The sequence below is a fragment of the Hyperolius riggenbachi genome, chromosome 1 (genome assembly GCF_040937935.1).
Source record: "Hyperolius riggenbachi isolate aHypRig1 chromosome 1, aHypRig1.pri, whole genome shotgun sequence".
Classification (NCBI taxonomy): Eukaryota; Metazoa; Chordata; class Amphibia; order Anura; family Hyperoliidae; genus Hyperolius; species Hyperolius riggenbachi.
Genome location: NC_090646.1, coordinates 680425405 through 680442417, shown reverse-complemented (window position 1 = coordinate 680442417; position 17013 = coordinate 680425405). Strand labels below are relative to the sequence as shown.

At 48.4% G+C, this 17013-nt stretch overlaps 1 protein-coding gene across 1 annotated transcript in view; it reads left to right on the top strand.

The window, feature by feature from the left end:
- The first annotated feature begins 11490 nt into the window (after window positions 1-11490).
- Window positions 11491-17013, top strand: part of LOC137532555 (dual specificity testis-specific protein kinase 1-like) — a 137339-nt gene continuing 131816 nt past the window's right edge. Inside the window, exon 1 of the mRNA XM_068253187.1 lies at window positions 11491-12932. Within this exon, the coding sequence (XP_068109288.1) occupies window positions 12735-12932 (198 nt within the window). The 5' untranslated portion in view covers window positions 11491-12734. The remainder of the gene's footprint in view (window positions 12933-17013) is intronic.

The window sequence follows — 17013 nt, the reverse complement described above, 5'->3', positions numbered from 1 at the left end:
ATAGTATAGTTGCCCCCAGTGTAGGTAGTATAATTGCCCCAGTGTAGGTAGTATAGTGTCCCCAGTGTAGGTAATATAGTTGCCCTCAGTATAGATAGTATAGTTGTCCCCAGTGTAAGTAGTATAGTTGTCCTCAGTATAGATAGTATAGTTGCCCCCAGTGTAGGTAGTATAATTGCCCCAGTGTAGGTAGTATAGTTGCCCCAGTGTAGGTAGTATAGTTGTCCTCAGTATAGATAGTATAGTTGGCCCCAGTGTAGCTAGTATAGCTTCCCCCAGTGTAGGTAGTATAGTTGCCCCAGTGTAGGTAGTATAGTTGCCCCAGTGTAGGTAGTATAGTTGTCCTCAGTATAGATAGTATAGTTGTCCCCAGTGTAGGTAGTATAGTTGTCCTCAGTATAGATAGTATAATTGCCCCAGTGTAGGTAGTATAGTTGCCCGCAGTGTAGGTAGTATAGTTGCCCTCAGTATAGATAGAATAGTTGCCCCCAGTGTAGGTAGTATAGTTGCCCCCAGTGTAGGTAGTATAGTTGTCCCCAGTGTAGGTAGTATAGTTGCCCTCAGTATAGCTAGTTTAGTAGCCCCAGTGTAGGTAGTATAGTTCCCCCCAGTGTAGCTAGTATAGTTGCCCTCAGTATAGATAGAATAGTTGCCCCCAGTGTAGGTAGTATAGTTGGCCACAGTATAGATAGTATAGTTGCCCTCAGAGTAGGTAATATAATTGTCCCCAGTGTAGGTAGTATAGTTGCCCTCAGTATAGGTAGTATAGTTGCCCTCAGTATAGATGGTATAGTTGCCCGCAGTGTAGGTAGTATAGTTGCCCTCAGTATAGATAGTATAGTTGCCTCAGTGTAGGTAGTATAGTTGCCCTCGAGATAGATAGTATAGTTGCCCCCAGTGTAGCTAGTATAGTTGCCCTCAGTATAGATAGTATAGTTGCCCCCAGTGTAGGTAGTATAATTGCCCCAGTGTAGGTAGTATAGTTGCCCCAGTGTAGGTAGTATAGTTGCCCTCAGTATAGATAGTATAGTTGTCCCCAGTATAGATATTATTATTATTATTATTATTATTATTATTATTATTTATTGTATTTATAAAGCGCCAACATATTACGCAGATAGTATAGTTGCCCCCAGTGTAGGTAGTATAATTGCCCCAGTGTAGGTAGTATAGTTGCCCCAGTGTAGGTAGTATAGTTGCCCTCAGTATAGATAGTATAGTTGTCCCCAGTGTAGGTAGTATAGTTGTCCTCAGTATAGATAGTATAATTGCCCCAGTGTAGGTAGTATAGTTGCCCGCAGTGTAGGTAGTATAGTTGTCCTCAGTATAGATAGAATAGTTGCCCCCAGTGTAGGTAGTATAGTTGCCCCCAGTGTAGGTAGTATAGTTGCCCCCAGTGTAGGTAGTATAGTTGCCTTCAGTATAGATAGTATAGTTGCCCCACTGTAGGTAGTATAGTTCCCCCCAGTGTAGCTAGTATAGTTGCCCTTAGTATAGATAGAATAGTTGCCCCCAGTGTAGGTAGTATAGTTGGCCACAGTATAGATAGTATAGTTGCCCTCAGAGTAGGTAATATAATTGTCCCCAGTGTAGGTAGTATAGTTGCCCTCAGTATAGGTAGTATAGTTGCCCTCAGTATAGATAGTATAGTTGGCCCCAGTGTAGCTAGTATAGCTTCCCCCAGTGTAGGTAGTATAGTTGCCCTCAGTGTAGGTAGTATAGTTGCCCCAGTGTAGGTAGTATAGTTGCCCTCAGTATAGATAGTATAGTTGCCCCCCGTGTAGGTAGTATAGCTTCCCCCAGTGTAGGTAGTATAGTTGCCCCCAGTGTAGGTAGTATAGTGGCCCCCAGTGTAGGTAGTATAATTGCCCTCAGTGTAGGTAGTATAGTTGCACCCAGTATAGCTAGTATAGTTGCCCAGTGTAGGTAGTATAGTTCCCCCCAGTGTAGGTAGTATAGTTGCCCTCAGTATAGATAGTATAGTTGCCCTCAGTATAGATAGTATAGTTGCCCTCAGTATAGATAGTATAGTTGCCCCCAATGTAGCTAGTATAGTTGCCCTCAGTATAGATAGTATAGTTGCCTCCAGTGTAGGTAGTATAGTTGCCCTCAGTATAGATAGTATAGTTGCCCCCAGTATAGATAGTATAGTTGCCCCCAGTATAGCTAGTATAGTTGCCCCCAGTGTAGGTAGTATAGTTGCCCCCAGTATAGATAGTATAGTTGCTAGAGTTGGGCCGAACCTCCGATTTTAGGTTCGCGAACCTGGTTCGCGAACTTCCGCGGAAGGTTCGGTTCGCGTTAAAGTTCACGAACCGCAATAGACTTCAATGGGGATGCGAACTTTGAAAAAAAAAAATAATTATGCTGGCCACAAAAGTGATGGAAAAGATGTTTCAAGGGATCTAACACCTGGAGGGGGGCATGGCGGAGTGGGATACATGCCAAAAGTCCCGGGGAAAAATCTGGATTTGACGCAAAGCAGCGTTTTAAGGGCAGAAATCACATTGAATGCTAAATGACAGGCCTAAAGTGCTTTCAAACATCTTGCATGTGTATACATCAATCAGGTAGTGTAATTAAGGTACTGCTTCACACTGACACAGCAAACTCACTGTGTAACGCACCGCAAACAGCTGTTTGTGTAGTGACGGCCGTGCTGGACTGGTGCACACCATGACGAGAGTGCAGGTTTTGGTGGCTTTACAGCCCATATGGTCGCCTGGCTGATGTAGCTGAATGACAGAACAGTGACTGTCCAGCTGATCAAATTTGGTCTGACCACAATGAGGCAACGACCTTATTATCGTGGGTGTGCCCCCCGAGACACTCATCTAGGCGCCGGTCATTGCTTCATTGTGATACGCAAGCCCCTTCACCACGGCAAGGTAATGATCACGAAGGGGAATGGGCGCATGTACATGCCTTTTCTTTTGTTGTTGCAGCTGCCCGCAGTGCAGCCAGAAAAATTAGGCAGTCATGTACATGCACCAGAAAAATTATTCACTAAACAGAACAGGTATACAGTGGCGGGTCCACTGAACAGAACAGGTATGCAGTGGCGGGTTCACAGAACAGGTATGCAGTGGCAGGTTCACTGAACACAACAGGTATGCAGTGGCGGGTTCACTGAACACAACAGGTATGCAGTGGCGGGTTCACTGAACAGGTATACAGTGGCGGGTCCACTGAACAGAACAGGTATGCAGTGGCGGGTTCACTAAACAGAACAGGTATACAGTGGCGGGTTCACTGAACAGGTATACAGTGGCGGGTCCACTGAACAGAACAGGTATGCAGTGGCGGGTTCACTGAACAGGTATACAGTGGCGGGTCCACTGAACAGAACAGGTATGCAGTGGCGGGTTCACTGAACAGGTATACAGTGGCGGGTCCACTGAACAGAACAGGTATGCAGTGGCGGGTTCACTGAACAGGTATGCAGTGGTGGGTTCACAGAACAGGTATGCAGTGGTGGGTTCACAGCACAGGTATGCAGTGGTGGGTTCAATGAACAGGTATACAGTGGCGGGTCCACTGAACAGAACAGGTATGCAGTGGCAGGTTCACTGAACAGGTATGCAGTGGTGGGTTCACAGCACAGGTATGCAGTGGTGGGTTCACAGAACAGGTATGCAGTGGTGGGTTCACAGCACAGGTATGCAGTGGTGGGTTCAATGAACAGGTATACAGTGGCGGGTCCACTGAACAGAACAGGTATGCAGTGGCAGGTTCACTGAACAGGTATGCAGTGGTGGGTTCACAGAACAGGTATGCAGTGGTAGGTTCACAGCACAGGTATGCAGTGGTGGGTTCAATGAACAGGTATACAGTGGCGGGTCCACTGAACAGAACAGGTATGCAGTGGCAGGTTCACTGAACAGGTATGCAGTGGTGGGTTCACAGCACAGGTATGCAGTGGTGGGTTCACAGAACAGGTATGCAGTGGTGGGTTCACAGCACAGGTATGCAGTGGTGGGTTCAATGAACAGGTATACAGTGGCGGGTCCACTGAACAGAACAGGTATGCAGTGGCAGGTTCACTGAACAGGTATGCAGTGGTGGGTTCACAGCACAGGTATGCAGTGGTGGGTTCACTGAACAGGTATGCAGTGGTGGGTTCACAGCACAGGTATGCAGTGGTGGGTTCACTGAACAGGTATGCAGTGGTGGGTTCACAGCACAGGTATGCAGTGGTGGGTTCACAGCACAGGTATGCAGCCAGACAGGAACAAGTTAAGCCTAACTAATCTTTCCCTGAGAGACAGTCTGCAGCAGCTCGCCCTACTCTCACTAACGCAGGCAGCACACGAGTGACCGTAATGGCTGCCGCTGCCTGCCTTATACAAGGGGGGGTGGGGCTCCAGGGGCTAGTGTAGCCTAATCGGCTACACTGGGCCTGCTGACTGTGATGTAGAGGGTCAAAGTTGACCCTCCATGTGCATTATGGGGCGAACCGAACTTCCGCAAAGGTTCGCCTGCGGGACGCGAACGCGAACCACCGAAGTTCGCGTGGAACCGTTCGCAGGCGAACCGTTCGGCCCAACTCTATTAGTTGCCCTCAGAGAAGGTAATATAGTTGCCCCCAGTGTAGGTAGTTTAGTTGCCCCCAAGGTAGCTAGTATAGTTGGCCCCAGTATATATAGTATAGTTGCCCTCAGAGTATGTAATATAATTGCCCCCAGTGTAGGTACAGTGGAGGAAATACTTATTTGACCCCTCACTGATTTTGTAAGTTTGTCCAATGACAAAGAAATGAAAAGTCTCAGAACAGTATCATTTCAATGGTAGGTTTATTTTAACAGTGGCAGATTGCACATCAAAAGGAAAATCGAAAAAATAACCTTAAATAAAAGATAGCAACTGATTTACATTTCATTGAGTGGCCACAGTACCATCAAGTTTACCATGGAAACGTCCAGTGAGTTTGCTAATTTCCTGGACGTTACCATTTCCAAACAGGGTAAGGGACTATGCACTAAACTTTTTAAGAAGCCCACTGATAGGAACAATTTACTGAGGAAAGACAGTTACCATCATCCCCACACTACTCGAGCTATCCCTAAGGGCCAATTTATAAGAGCAAAGAGGATCTGTTCTCTGCCTGATGACTATACCCATGCGGGACGAGAATTGGTGGACAAATTTGTCGCCAAGGGGTACCTGCGTGAGCAGTTAGTTAGAATTCAAGAGGAGGTCAATTCAATAGAGAGAGCAGATTTATTAAGAGGTAGCAGAAAAACAACGGCTAGCAATAAGAGAATACCGTTTGTAATGCAATTTGGGAGGAACACCTCCCTGGTTAAGAAAACGGTTAGGAAGTTTTGGCCTGTACTTAGTACCGATCAGGGGGTGGGTAGTCTTTTTCAGGAGCAGCCTGTGTTTGCTCTTAAAAGGGGTAAAACCATCCCGAATACTGTCAGGAAAGTTGATACGGCTATCAGTTCCACTAATGTTAATGTACAGAGGAATGGATCGGTTGCTTGTTGCAGCTGTAATGTATGCTCAGCAATTGTGAGGGGCAATTCTATTTCTCATCCCCACACTGGAAAGAGAGTGCCAATTAAAGGGAGGTTTTCATGTGCGAGCCCGTATGTCGTATATGGCCTAAAATGCCCGTGTGGCATGATGTATGTGGGCATGACCACACGTGCAGTACGTGTCCGCATACAGGAACACAAACGTTCAATAAGTAGATTTCTAGATGGAAATGATACTTATGAGACATCAGTGTCTAGGCATTTTCGTGATGCTAGACACAGACCATCTCAACTCAGATGGCTGGTACTTGATGCTTTGAATTTGCAACTATGTGTAGGTGATAAAGAAAAATTGCTGCTTCAGAAAGAGGCACGTTGGATCAGTTATTTAGATGTGGTTTATCCAAGAGGGATGAATGAGCAAGTGCAATGGAAATGTTTTTTATAAACATACCAGTTTTAATGCTGTATAGTTGAAATGAGTAGATCTTCCAGTGGTAAGTGATTATTGTTACAGAATTCACTTTTCTTTTTTTAGGTCGGTGTTTACGGGTAGCCCCAGTGGAGTGCCCTAGGAGTACGGTTAGTGGGTATATGTATCTGTGGAAGATAGCCCATATGGGAATTTCTCCTTAAAAACATTTTAATACAGATTTTTGTATTGTCTTTATGAGGTTTTACATTTGGTAATGAATTATATATTAAAACATCTTAACTGCTTGCTGGTTGGTAGTAAGGAGTGGCTTATGTCTAGTTAGTGATTCCCACGCCCCCTAATTAAGGGGTGTGGTCGTCATGCTAGTATAAATGTATGAGTTGGGGTTGGTCTCATTATACACCTGATGAAGAACCGTGATGGTTCGTAACATGTAGTGTTGCTCCACTATCAATACATGCTTTAAATAGCAAGCCTTTTGTGTGCCGCCTCTTCACTATTTTTGCACTTACATGCCCAGGAGGGTGACCTGAGCGAGGTGTAGCACCGGCAACGCATGGAATATATTCCTTGCTGGGTTCCTGATCCGTGACCTATCTTATACAGGCTAGTGTAGCCTAATTGGCTACACTGGGCCTGCTGACTGTGATGTAGAGGGTCAAAGTTGACCCTTCATGTGCATTATGGGGCGAACCGAACTTCCGCAAAGGTTCGCCTGCGGGACGCGAACGCGAACCACCGAAGTTCGCGTGGAACCGTTCGCAGGCGAACCGTTCGGCCCAACTCTATTAGTTGCCCTCAGAGAAGGTAATATAGTTGCCCCCAGTGTAGGTAGTTTAGTTGCCCCCAAGGTAGCTAGTATAATTGGCCCCAGTATATATAGTATAGTTGCCCTCAGAGTATGTAATATAATTGCCCCCAGTGTAGGTACAGTGGAGGAAATAATTATTTGACCCCTCACTGATTTTGTAAGTTTGTCCAATGACAAAGAAATGAAAAGTCTCAGAACAGTATCATTTCAATCGTAGGTTTATTTTAACAGTGGCAGATTGTACATCAAAAGGAAAATCGAAAAAATAACCTTAAATAAAAGATAGCAACTGATTTGCATTTCATTGAGTGAAATAAGTTTTTGAACCCTCTAACAATAAAAGACTTAACCTGCCTGGCGTTCTATTAAGATCGCCAGGCAGGCTGCGGGAGGGTTTTTTTTTAATAAAAAAAAACCTATTTCATGCAGCCAACTGAAAGTTGGCTGCATGAAAGCCCACTAGAGGGCGCTCCGGAGGCGTTCTTCCGATCGCCTCCGGCGCCCAGAATAAACAAGGAAGGCCGCAATGAGCGGCCTTCCTTGTTTTGCTTACATCGTCGCTATAGCGACGAGCGGAGTGACGTCATCGACGTCAGCCGACGTCCTGACGTCAGCCGCCTCCGATCCAGCCCTTAGCGCTGGCCGGAACTTTTTGTTCCGGCTACGCTGGGCTCAGGCGGCTGGGGGGACCCTCTTTCGCCGCTGCTCGCGGCGGATCGCCGCAGAGCGGCGGCGATCAGGCAGCACACGCGGCTGGCAAAGTGCCGGCTGCGTGTGCTGCTTTTTATTTCAGCCAAATCGGCCCAGCAGGGCCTGAGCGGCAGGCTCCGGCGGTACTGGACGAGCTGAGCTCGTCCAGACCGCCCAGCAGGTTAATACTTAGTGGAAAAACCCTTGTTTGCAAGCACAGAGGTCAAACGTTTCTTGTAATTGATGACCAAGTTTGCACACATTTTAGGAGGAATGTTGGTCCACTCCTCTTTGCAGATCATCTCTAAATCCCTAAGGTTTCGAGGCTGTCTCTGTGCAACTCTGAGCTTGAGCTCCCTCCATAGGTTTTCTATTGGATTAAGGTTCGGAGACTGACTAGGCCACTCCATGACCTTAATGTGCTTCTTCTTGAGCCACTCCTTTGTTGCCTTTGCTGTATGTTTTGGGTCATTGTCGTGCTGGAACACCCATCCACGACCCATTTTCAGTTTCCTGGCAGAGGGAAGGAGGTTGTCGTTCAGGATTTCATGATACATGGCTCCGTCCATTTTCCCGTTAATGCGATTAAGTTGTCCTGTGCCCTTAGCAGAAAAACACCCCCAAAGCAAAATGTTTCCACCCCCATGCTTGACGGTGGGGATGGTGTTTTGGGGGTCATAGGCAGCATTTTTCTTCCTCCAAACACAGCGAGTTGAGTTAATGCCAAAGAGCTCTATTTGGTCTCATCAGACCACAGCACCTTCTCCCAGTCACTCACAGAATCATTCAGGTGTTCATTGGCAAACTTCTGACGGGCCTGCACATGTGCCTTCTTGAGCAGGGGGACCTTGCGAGCCCTGCAGGATTTTAATCCATTGCGGTGTAATGTGTTTCCAATGGTTTTCTTGGTGACTGTGGTACCTGCTAATTTGAGGTCATTCACTAACTCCTCCCGTGTAGTTCTAGGATGCTTTTTCACCTTTCTCAGAACCATTGACACCCCACGAGGTGAGATCTTGCGTGGAGCCCCAGAGCGAGGTCGATTGATGGTCATTTTTGTGCTCCTTCCATTTTTGAACAATCGCACCAACAGTTGTCACCTTCTCTCCCAGCTTCTTGCTAATGGTTTTGTAGCCCATTCCAGCCTTGTGCAGGTCTACAATTTTGTCTCTGACATCCTTGGACAGCTCTTTGGTCTTTCCCATGTTGGAGAGTTTGGAGTCTGCTTGATTGATTGATTCTGTGGACAGGTGTCTTTTATACAGGTGACTAGTTAAGACAGGTGTCCTTAATGAGGGTGACTAATTGAGTAGAAGTGTCTAACCACTCTGTGGGAGCCAGAACTCTTAATGGTTGGTAGGGGTTCAAAAACTTATTTCACTCAATGAAATGCAAATCAGTTGCTATCTTTTATTTAAGGTTATTTTTTCGATTTTCCTTTTGATGTGCTATCTGCCACTGTTAAAATAAACCTACCATTGAAATGATACTGTTCTGAGACTTTTCATTTCTTTGTCATTGGACAAACTTACAAAATCAGTGAGGGGTCAAATAAGTATTTCCTCCACTGTAGTGTAGTTGCCCCCTGTGTAGCTAGTATAGTTGCCCTCAGTATAGCTAGTATAGTTGGCCCAAGTGTAGGTAGTATAGTTGCCCTTAGTATAGATAGTACAATTGCCCCAGTGTAGGTAGTATAGTTGCCCTCAGTATAGATAGTATAGTTGCCCCAGTGTAATTAGTATAGTTGCCCCCAGTATAGCTAGTATAGCAGGGACGGATCTAGGGGGGAGCAAGCGGGTCTCTTGCCCCAGGCGCAAATTGTTGAATTCTTAAAAAGGCGGCAAAATTTGGATGGGGAATGGCAGTTTAGGCGCCAAAACCTGACCTTGCCCCAGGCGCAACTTGGGGGAACTTGGTCTAGATCCGTCCCTGTAGTATAGTTGCCCCCAGTGTAGGTAGTATAGTTGCCCCAGTATAGCTAGTATAGTTGCCCCCAGTGTAGGTAGTATAGTTGCCCTCAGTATAGCTAGTTTAGTTGCCCCAGTGTAGGTAGTATAGTTGCCCCCAGTGTAGGTAGTATAGTTGCCCCCAGTGTAGGTAGTATAGTTGCCCCATTATAGCTAGTATAGTTCCCCCCAGTGTAGGTAGTATAGTTGCCTTCAGTATAGCTAGTTTAGTTGCCCCAGTGTAGGTAGTATAGTTGCCCCCAGTGTAGGTAGTATAGTTGCCCTCAGTATAGATAGAATAGTTGCCCCCAGTGTAGGTAGTATAGTTCCCCCCAGTGTAGCTAGTATAGTTGCCCTCAGTATAGATAGAATAGTTGCCCCCAGTGTAGGTAGTATAGTTGCCCCCAGTGTAGGTAGTATAGTTGCCCCCAGTGTAGGTAGTATAGTTGCCCTCAGTATAGCTAGTTTAGTAGCCCCAGTGTAGGTAGTATAGTTGCCCCCAGTGTAGGTAGTATAGTTGCCCTCAGTATAGATAGTATAGTTGCCCCAGTGTAGGTAGTATAGTTGCCCTCAGTATAGATAGTATAGTTCCCCCCTGTGTAGCTAGTATAGTTGCCCTCAGTATAGATAGAATATTTGCCCCCAGTGTAGCTAGTATAGTTGCCCTCAGTATAGATAGAATAGTTGCCCCCAGTGTAGGTAGTATAGTTGCCCTCAGTATAGATAGAATAGTTGCCCCCAGTGTAGCTAGTATAGTTGCCCTCAGTATAGATAGAATAGTTGCCCCCAGTGTAGGTAGTATAGTTGCCCCCAGTATAGGTAGTATAGTTGCCCTCAGAGTAGGTAATATAATTGTCCCCAGTGTAGGTAGTATAGTTGCCCTCAGTATAGGTAGTATAGTTGGCCCCAGTATAGATAGTATAGTTGCCCTCAGAGTAGGTAATATAATTGCCCCCAGTGTAGGTGGTATAGTTGCCTTTAGACACCAGGGAACTGTGTAGGGAAGGGTGGGTGTCTCTAGACACCAGGAAACTGTGTAGGGAAGGGTGGGGTCCTCTAGACACCAGGGAACTGTGTAGGGGAGGGTGGGAGTCTCTAGACACCAGGGAACTGTGTAGGGGAGGGTGAGGGTCTCTAGACACCAGGGAACTGTATAGGGGAGGGTGGGGGTCTCTAGACACCAGGGAACTGTGTAGGGGAGGGTGGGGTCTCTAGACACCAGGGAACTGTGTAGGGGAGGGTGAGGGCCTCTAGACACCAGGGAACTGTGTAGGCGAGGGTGGGCGTCTCTAGACACCAGGGAACTGTGTAGGGGAGGGTGGGGGTCTCTAGACACCAGGGAACTGTATAGGGGAGGGTGGGGGTCTCTAGACACCAGGGAACTGTGTAGGGGAGGGTGGGGTCTCTAGACACCAGGGAACTGTGTAGGGGAGGGTGAGGGCCTCTAGACACCAGGGAACTGTGTAGGCGAGGGTGGGGGTCTCTAGACACCAGGGAACTGTGTAGGGGAGGGTGAGGGCCTCTAGACACCAGGGAATTGTGTAGGGGAGGGTGGGGTTCTCTAGACACCAGGGAACTGTATTGGGGAGGAAGGGCCACTAGACACCGGGGAACTGTGTAGGAGATATGGGGGGGACAGGGGACATTAGACACCTGGGAATTGTGTATAGGAAGGTGGGGGTCTCTAGACACCAGGAACCTGTATTGAAGAGGGAGGGCCACTAGACACCAGGGAGCTGTATTGAGGAGGGAGGGCCACTAGACACCGGGGAACTGTGTAGGAGTTACGGGGGGGGCATTAGACACCTGGGAACCTTATAAGGAGGAAGGCGGCCAGTAGACATTGAGGACGGTCTAGGTCCCACTCCCAGTGTATAATTTCTGCCCCCTTGTATGTGAGTCTGGCACCCCTGCAATGCACACAGGGCATGTTTGCACGCGCCGCTGTGTATAACAATAATAATATAAACATTTCCCATAGAACACGCGGCGCGCGCCCCTCCCCGCCGCTACATTGTATCCACCGCGCTCCTTGCACCCCGCGCATGCGCGCAGCACTGCCACCTAGCGGCCGCCTCCGGGAGCGCGCCTCCGCCTCCTGTCACTCTGCGCGCCCCCGGCCGAACCCACCGGCCCCTCCCCCCTCCCAGTGTCGGCCTCAGTACGGGTCCGGCTGGCGGAGGCCGCGGCTGTCACATCGGGTGGAGATCTCCGGAGATCGGATCTATCGCATCGCTGTGTGCGGGGGAGAGGCCGCCCCACCCCCTGTCACTGTGGGATCGCACGCTGCTGCGGTACCGGGGAGCTCTGTACCATCGCTAGGCTGAAAGATCGGGGTGTAATAAGGTACCTGCTGCCTGGAAGAGTATCGGGGTAACTGCAGCCTGGAAGTCTGGGGAGTGTTAGGGTGCCTGAAAGTACTGGGAGTATTGGGGTACCTGCAGCCTGGAAGGATTGGGGAGTATTGGGGTACCTGCAGCCTGGAAGGATTGGGGAGTATTGGGGTACCTGCAGCCTGGAAGGTTGGGGGAGTATTGGGGTACCCGCAACCTAGAAGGATTGGTGAGTGTTGGTGTACCTGCTGTCTGAAGGGTTGGGGAATATTTGGGTACCTGCAGCCTGGAAGGATTGAGGAGTGTTGGAAGCGTTTGGGTATCTGTAGCCTGGAAGGATTGGGGAGTATTGGGGTACCTGCCATCTCACAGGTTGGGGAGTATTAGGGTGCCTGCATCCTTGAGGGCTGGGGTCTATTGGGGTGGTTATAGGTGGGGTTGGTGGATTGGGGTGACTATGTAGTAAGTTGGTTGTACAGGACTGGATTGGAGTGGTCTGCCGTGTGTGTGGTCTAGGGGGTAACACAGCATGTAGTATGGTGGAATTGGGTATGTTAGGTTGATGTACAGTGTTGGGTATTGTAGAGGTGAGGGGTAGGTAGCTGAGAATTACCCCCCAGGCCTCTGCAGCTTGGGGTATTGGGTTTGTTTATTGGTGGGGTACAAGTTAGTGGAACTTCAGGAGGGTGTGTAGGGATTGATTGGTAATCGTTGCGGGTGCTGCTGGGTTTGGGAGCGCTCTTCTCCTCTCTGATGTGATTACTGGGTTCCCATGCCCTGCAGTGTCCGGTTACTTAGTACTGGGACTGCACATGGGGAGAGCCCTGTTGGATGTAGCCCTATCACCACATGGATCCTGGAAGACCCCACAAGGAATGATCTTCTGGATTATCTCACCCCACCTGTCTGGCCAGAACTACTTTCCCATTCTCTGTGGTTATTTTTACATCGGAAGGACCATGTGATCCACCCGCCACTACCGTTTTCTCATTCTTATCCGAGCTTGGGAACCCCGGGGCATGTGACCAGGTCTCTGCTATGGAAGCAGATGGAGACCCAGAGACTGTTGCCTCCGGTGCTGGGGAACACCATGGATTTACTTTGACCAGCCAGGGCTCCTGCCGCCTGCGTCCCTCTTCCTACCGGGCCCTGAGAAGTGCCGTCTCCAACTTGGCCCGCATTGATGACTTCTACTGTGAGAAGATTGGTGTTGGGTTCTTCTCTGAGGTCTACAAGGTAAGATCTGCTGACGACCTGTGTGCTGTTGTTGGAAAGTGCTGGAAGTTTCGTATCATATAAGTGCGATTTCCCTATGAGGTTTCCTGCTGGGACTCCCAAACTAGACCAGCACAGTCCGTGGGCCTTAGGTGAATCTGTGTTTCAGGCAGTCCAAATGTGGTTAGAGTTCCATCAAGCCTCTCGTGCAACATACATGTGCTGGTCTGGTATGCTGTTTAACCACAGTTATAACTAAATGCAAAGTTATGGGATTTATGCCATGCAAGGGTTAAGTCCGAATTGGGATTTGTCTACTCTCAGTTGCTCCCAACAGGAACCTCCATACTAGGCTCCCTTCATACTAGGCTCCCTCAAAATACCAGGGCTGTGGAGTCAAAGTCAAGGAGTCGGAGTCGGGGCAATTTTGGGCACCCGGAGTTGGAGTCATGGTTTCAGAAACTGAGGAGTCGGAGTCGCATGATTTTTATACAAAATCCACAGCCCTGTTAAGTATTAGACTAAGGAGTCGGAGTCGAGGAGTCGGAGTCTGAGCAATTTTGGGTACCTTGATTCGGAGTCGTGGTTTCAGAAACTGAGTCGGAAGATTTTTGTACCGACTCCACAGCCCTGCAAAATACTCAATACTTCGGAATGTGTAGAGCTGATCTCTGGATGTAAGTTTATCAGACTTGATGCGAAGTTTGTTGCAATTTGTTTGCAGCTTGGACTGGAACCAATGAAATGTAGTTGCTAGCAATTTGAATTGGGCAAATTTCGAACTGCAAGCAAATTGAAACAAGTTGGAACAATGAGTATCTTTATCATATGTACTGTGTGTGCCCCTGTAGAGGTCCAGCTGCTCCGCTGTCCCACCACGCATGGAGAGAAGCCACCGGTGGTACTGGACAGAGCAAGTCACATGTTGGACCTTGTTGTATCAGATCAGGGATGTCCAAGTTCCGTCCTCAGTGGCCAAAGTCCTCACATGTTTTGACACAGCTTATTTAATTTTTAATCAGAAAAGGTGTGGTTCTAGTGAAATTAAGATAACATGATTGGGTGGACGGTTCCCTCTCGAACTGCTAGGTTTCCAATAGCTTATGGTAAACTACGCCCACACTATTTGGCCAATCACAATGTTTTTCTCTGTAGAGGGTGCTGCGATTGGAGAACTGTTCCCTATCTGGTTTCCTGCTGGGTCCCCTAAAGTAGACTAGTGCCTATATTTCTCTTACCATCCTAAACACTGGCGTGGATATGGGCCTTAGGGCTCAAGTCTGACCTCCTTGTGTAAGAGGATCTTCACCAAAATAGGCTACCCACTACATTGGACTACCCCACACATCAGGCACTGTTTAGGATAAGGTTATACCAAGTGTGGACAAAATCCTACTCCTTTCATGACACCACAAGACCTTTTTAGAGGCCTCAATTACAAAACACAGAGAAGTACAAGAGTTAGGGGCTTTCTTTAATTTGTATGTAGCCGTGGCTCCCCCAATTTCTCCAGCCTCGGGTTATGCACTACTCAGGGACGCCCAGGGAGGGGTGGGGGGTAAATTTTGGTACCTGGCAGGGGTGTTGAGGTTAGATCTCCGAGATGAAGGGAGAAGGTTCAGGAAGTGCACCAGGTGGGGAGGGCATTAATCTCCTTGGCATTATGATTATTTCCAGACGTAAGGTCTAAAAGCCATAAAAATTTCCACACGCTTTTAGACCCTAAAAACAAGAAGAAAAACATACCTCAGAGCTCTGCAGCAGCTCCTGCATGAAACTCACTCAGGCACGGATTACCAACCTGTTTTGCGGCTTTCCTTCCCGAGCCAGACTCGGGATTACGCTAAGGAGGGTTAAAGGGAACTGGAGGTGAGAGGGATATAGAGGTGGACATATTTATTATTTCCTATCAAATGATGCAGGTTGCCTGGCTGTCCTGCTGGTCCTCTGCCTCTAAAACTTTAAAGAGACACTGAAGTGAGTAAAAAACTCGCTTCTCCTCTTATATTCACATGTGCCCCTGCTAAACCGCCGCTATCCCGCCGCACAACGGGGTCCCTTACCCCCCAATCCCCCCCCCCTGCAAAATCTACGACCAACTTGGTCGTAGATTTTGCTGCTGCTGGTGGCAGAGCCAACGGCTGCAGCCCTGCCTCTCAGCGCGTCTATCAGCAGCGCATCGCCGCCTTTCCCCCGCCCCTCTCAGTGAAGGAAGACTGAGAGGGGCGGGGGAGAGGCGGAGATACGCGCTGACAGATGCGCGTGAGGCAGGGCTGCAGTGGTTAGCCCTGCCCCAATGCGGAAGAGATCCCCGCGGAGGACGGAGGGGATTTGGGGAGTAAGGGACCCCCGTTTAGCGGCGGTTTAGCAGGGGCACACATGCCCCTGCTGAATATAAGCGAAGAAGCGAGTTTTATACTCGCTTCAGATTCTCTTTAAGCGCTGCGTAATTTGTTGGCGCTTTATAAATAAGTGATAGACCCTGAACATGCATGCAGATCAGATGTCATTGACAAATCTGACAAGATTCACTGCATGCTTGTTTCAGGCGTGTGATTTAGATCCTACTGACCAGAAAGATCAGCAGCACTGCCAGGTAACTGGTATTGTTTAAAGGGAACCTGAGATGGCACTAAAATATAAATGTATACATACCTGGGGCTTCCTCCAGCCCCCTTCGGGCTGATTACTCCCTCGCCGCCATCCTCCGCCTTCTGGATACTCCGTATGGGCCCCTGTAAGTTCGGCCAGTTGGGGTTACTTCACAAGTGCGGCCTGGTCGTGCACTCCCCCATTGCACTCCTGTGGCTGGGAGTGGTACTGCACAGGCACAGAACTCTCCCAGCCACCATAGCACGACGGAGGGGCGCATGCAGCAACACTGCGCATACCCCGACTGGCTGAACTTACAGGGGCCCTTATGGAGGATCTAGAGGGAGGAGAGAGCGATCAGCCCGGCTGGAGGAACTGAAGTTGCCTGGCAGTCCTGCTGATCCTGGGAAGCTCCAGGTATGGATACTTTAATTTTTTTTTTTTTTTTTTTTTTTTTATATTACCCGGTCTAAATATGACAGCTTCCATAGGTCTCACACCTCTGGTTCCTTTTAAGCATGGGGAAGCAGGGGTAAAGCCTGCTACATACATGAAATTTTGATTGGCCAATTTTACACTTCCATGTAGTATTGGAGCCTACCTACACAATGGCTAATATTCATAAAGCATTTCCCCATGCGGAAATGCTTAAAACAGCTGACTTTACCGACCACTCGGCAAAGTCAGCATTCATAAAGGCTCTTTCCGCATGGAAAAATGACACTACCGAGCAGAGTGATAAATCACCGCCTTGTGCGGTGATTATCGGTACAAATGTAGCAAAATGTTAATTCATGAAGATCACCGCAAGCGGTGTGAGGTCGGGAAGTACCGCTCCCTGTGATGTGGCGATACCAATGTAAGTGAATGGAGACACACAGACCTCCCAGGCAGCTGCATCAGAGCGGAACATGGAGAAATGTATCAACTCTGCAGCTTCCGTGTCTCCGCAAGCCTACCGCCAGCTTAGCTCGGGGAATCTCCGCACTGCTTCCGCAACTGCATACTTTTTTATGAATGCCCACCCAGAAGTCTAAAAATCCGCCAGCGGTGTTTTCCCGCACTGATTCTGTTTACCGACAGCCTGTTCATGAATGATAGCCAATGTGTTCATAATGTTCAAAATCTGTTGACCCTCCTACTACATGGATAAGATTGGTCAGTGATTGGCCAATCAAAATTGGATGTGTGTATGCACCTAAAGGGTAGGTACCATCTGGAGGGGGTGAGGGCAATTAAGGAGAGGCACAACCTGGGGAGGTAGGACGAGGTTAAGATGAGGAACCACCTGGGGTGAGGTTGGGTAAAATCTGTTGAACAGAAAGAAGTGAGATTGCTCCTCTTCAGAATTCTGTACCCTGCTGGTGAGTTGAGGAAAGTCGGCTTCCACTGGAGGTTGGCTACACAGGTGTATGGCTTGGCTTGCCTGTGTGATGATCTCTCTCTGAAGAGCCTCTGATCTCGGGTATGTGTGACGAGGACAGAGCAGGGTGACGAGGAACGTCAGAGG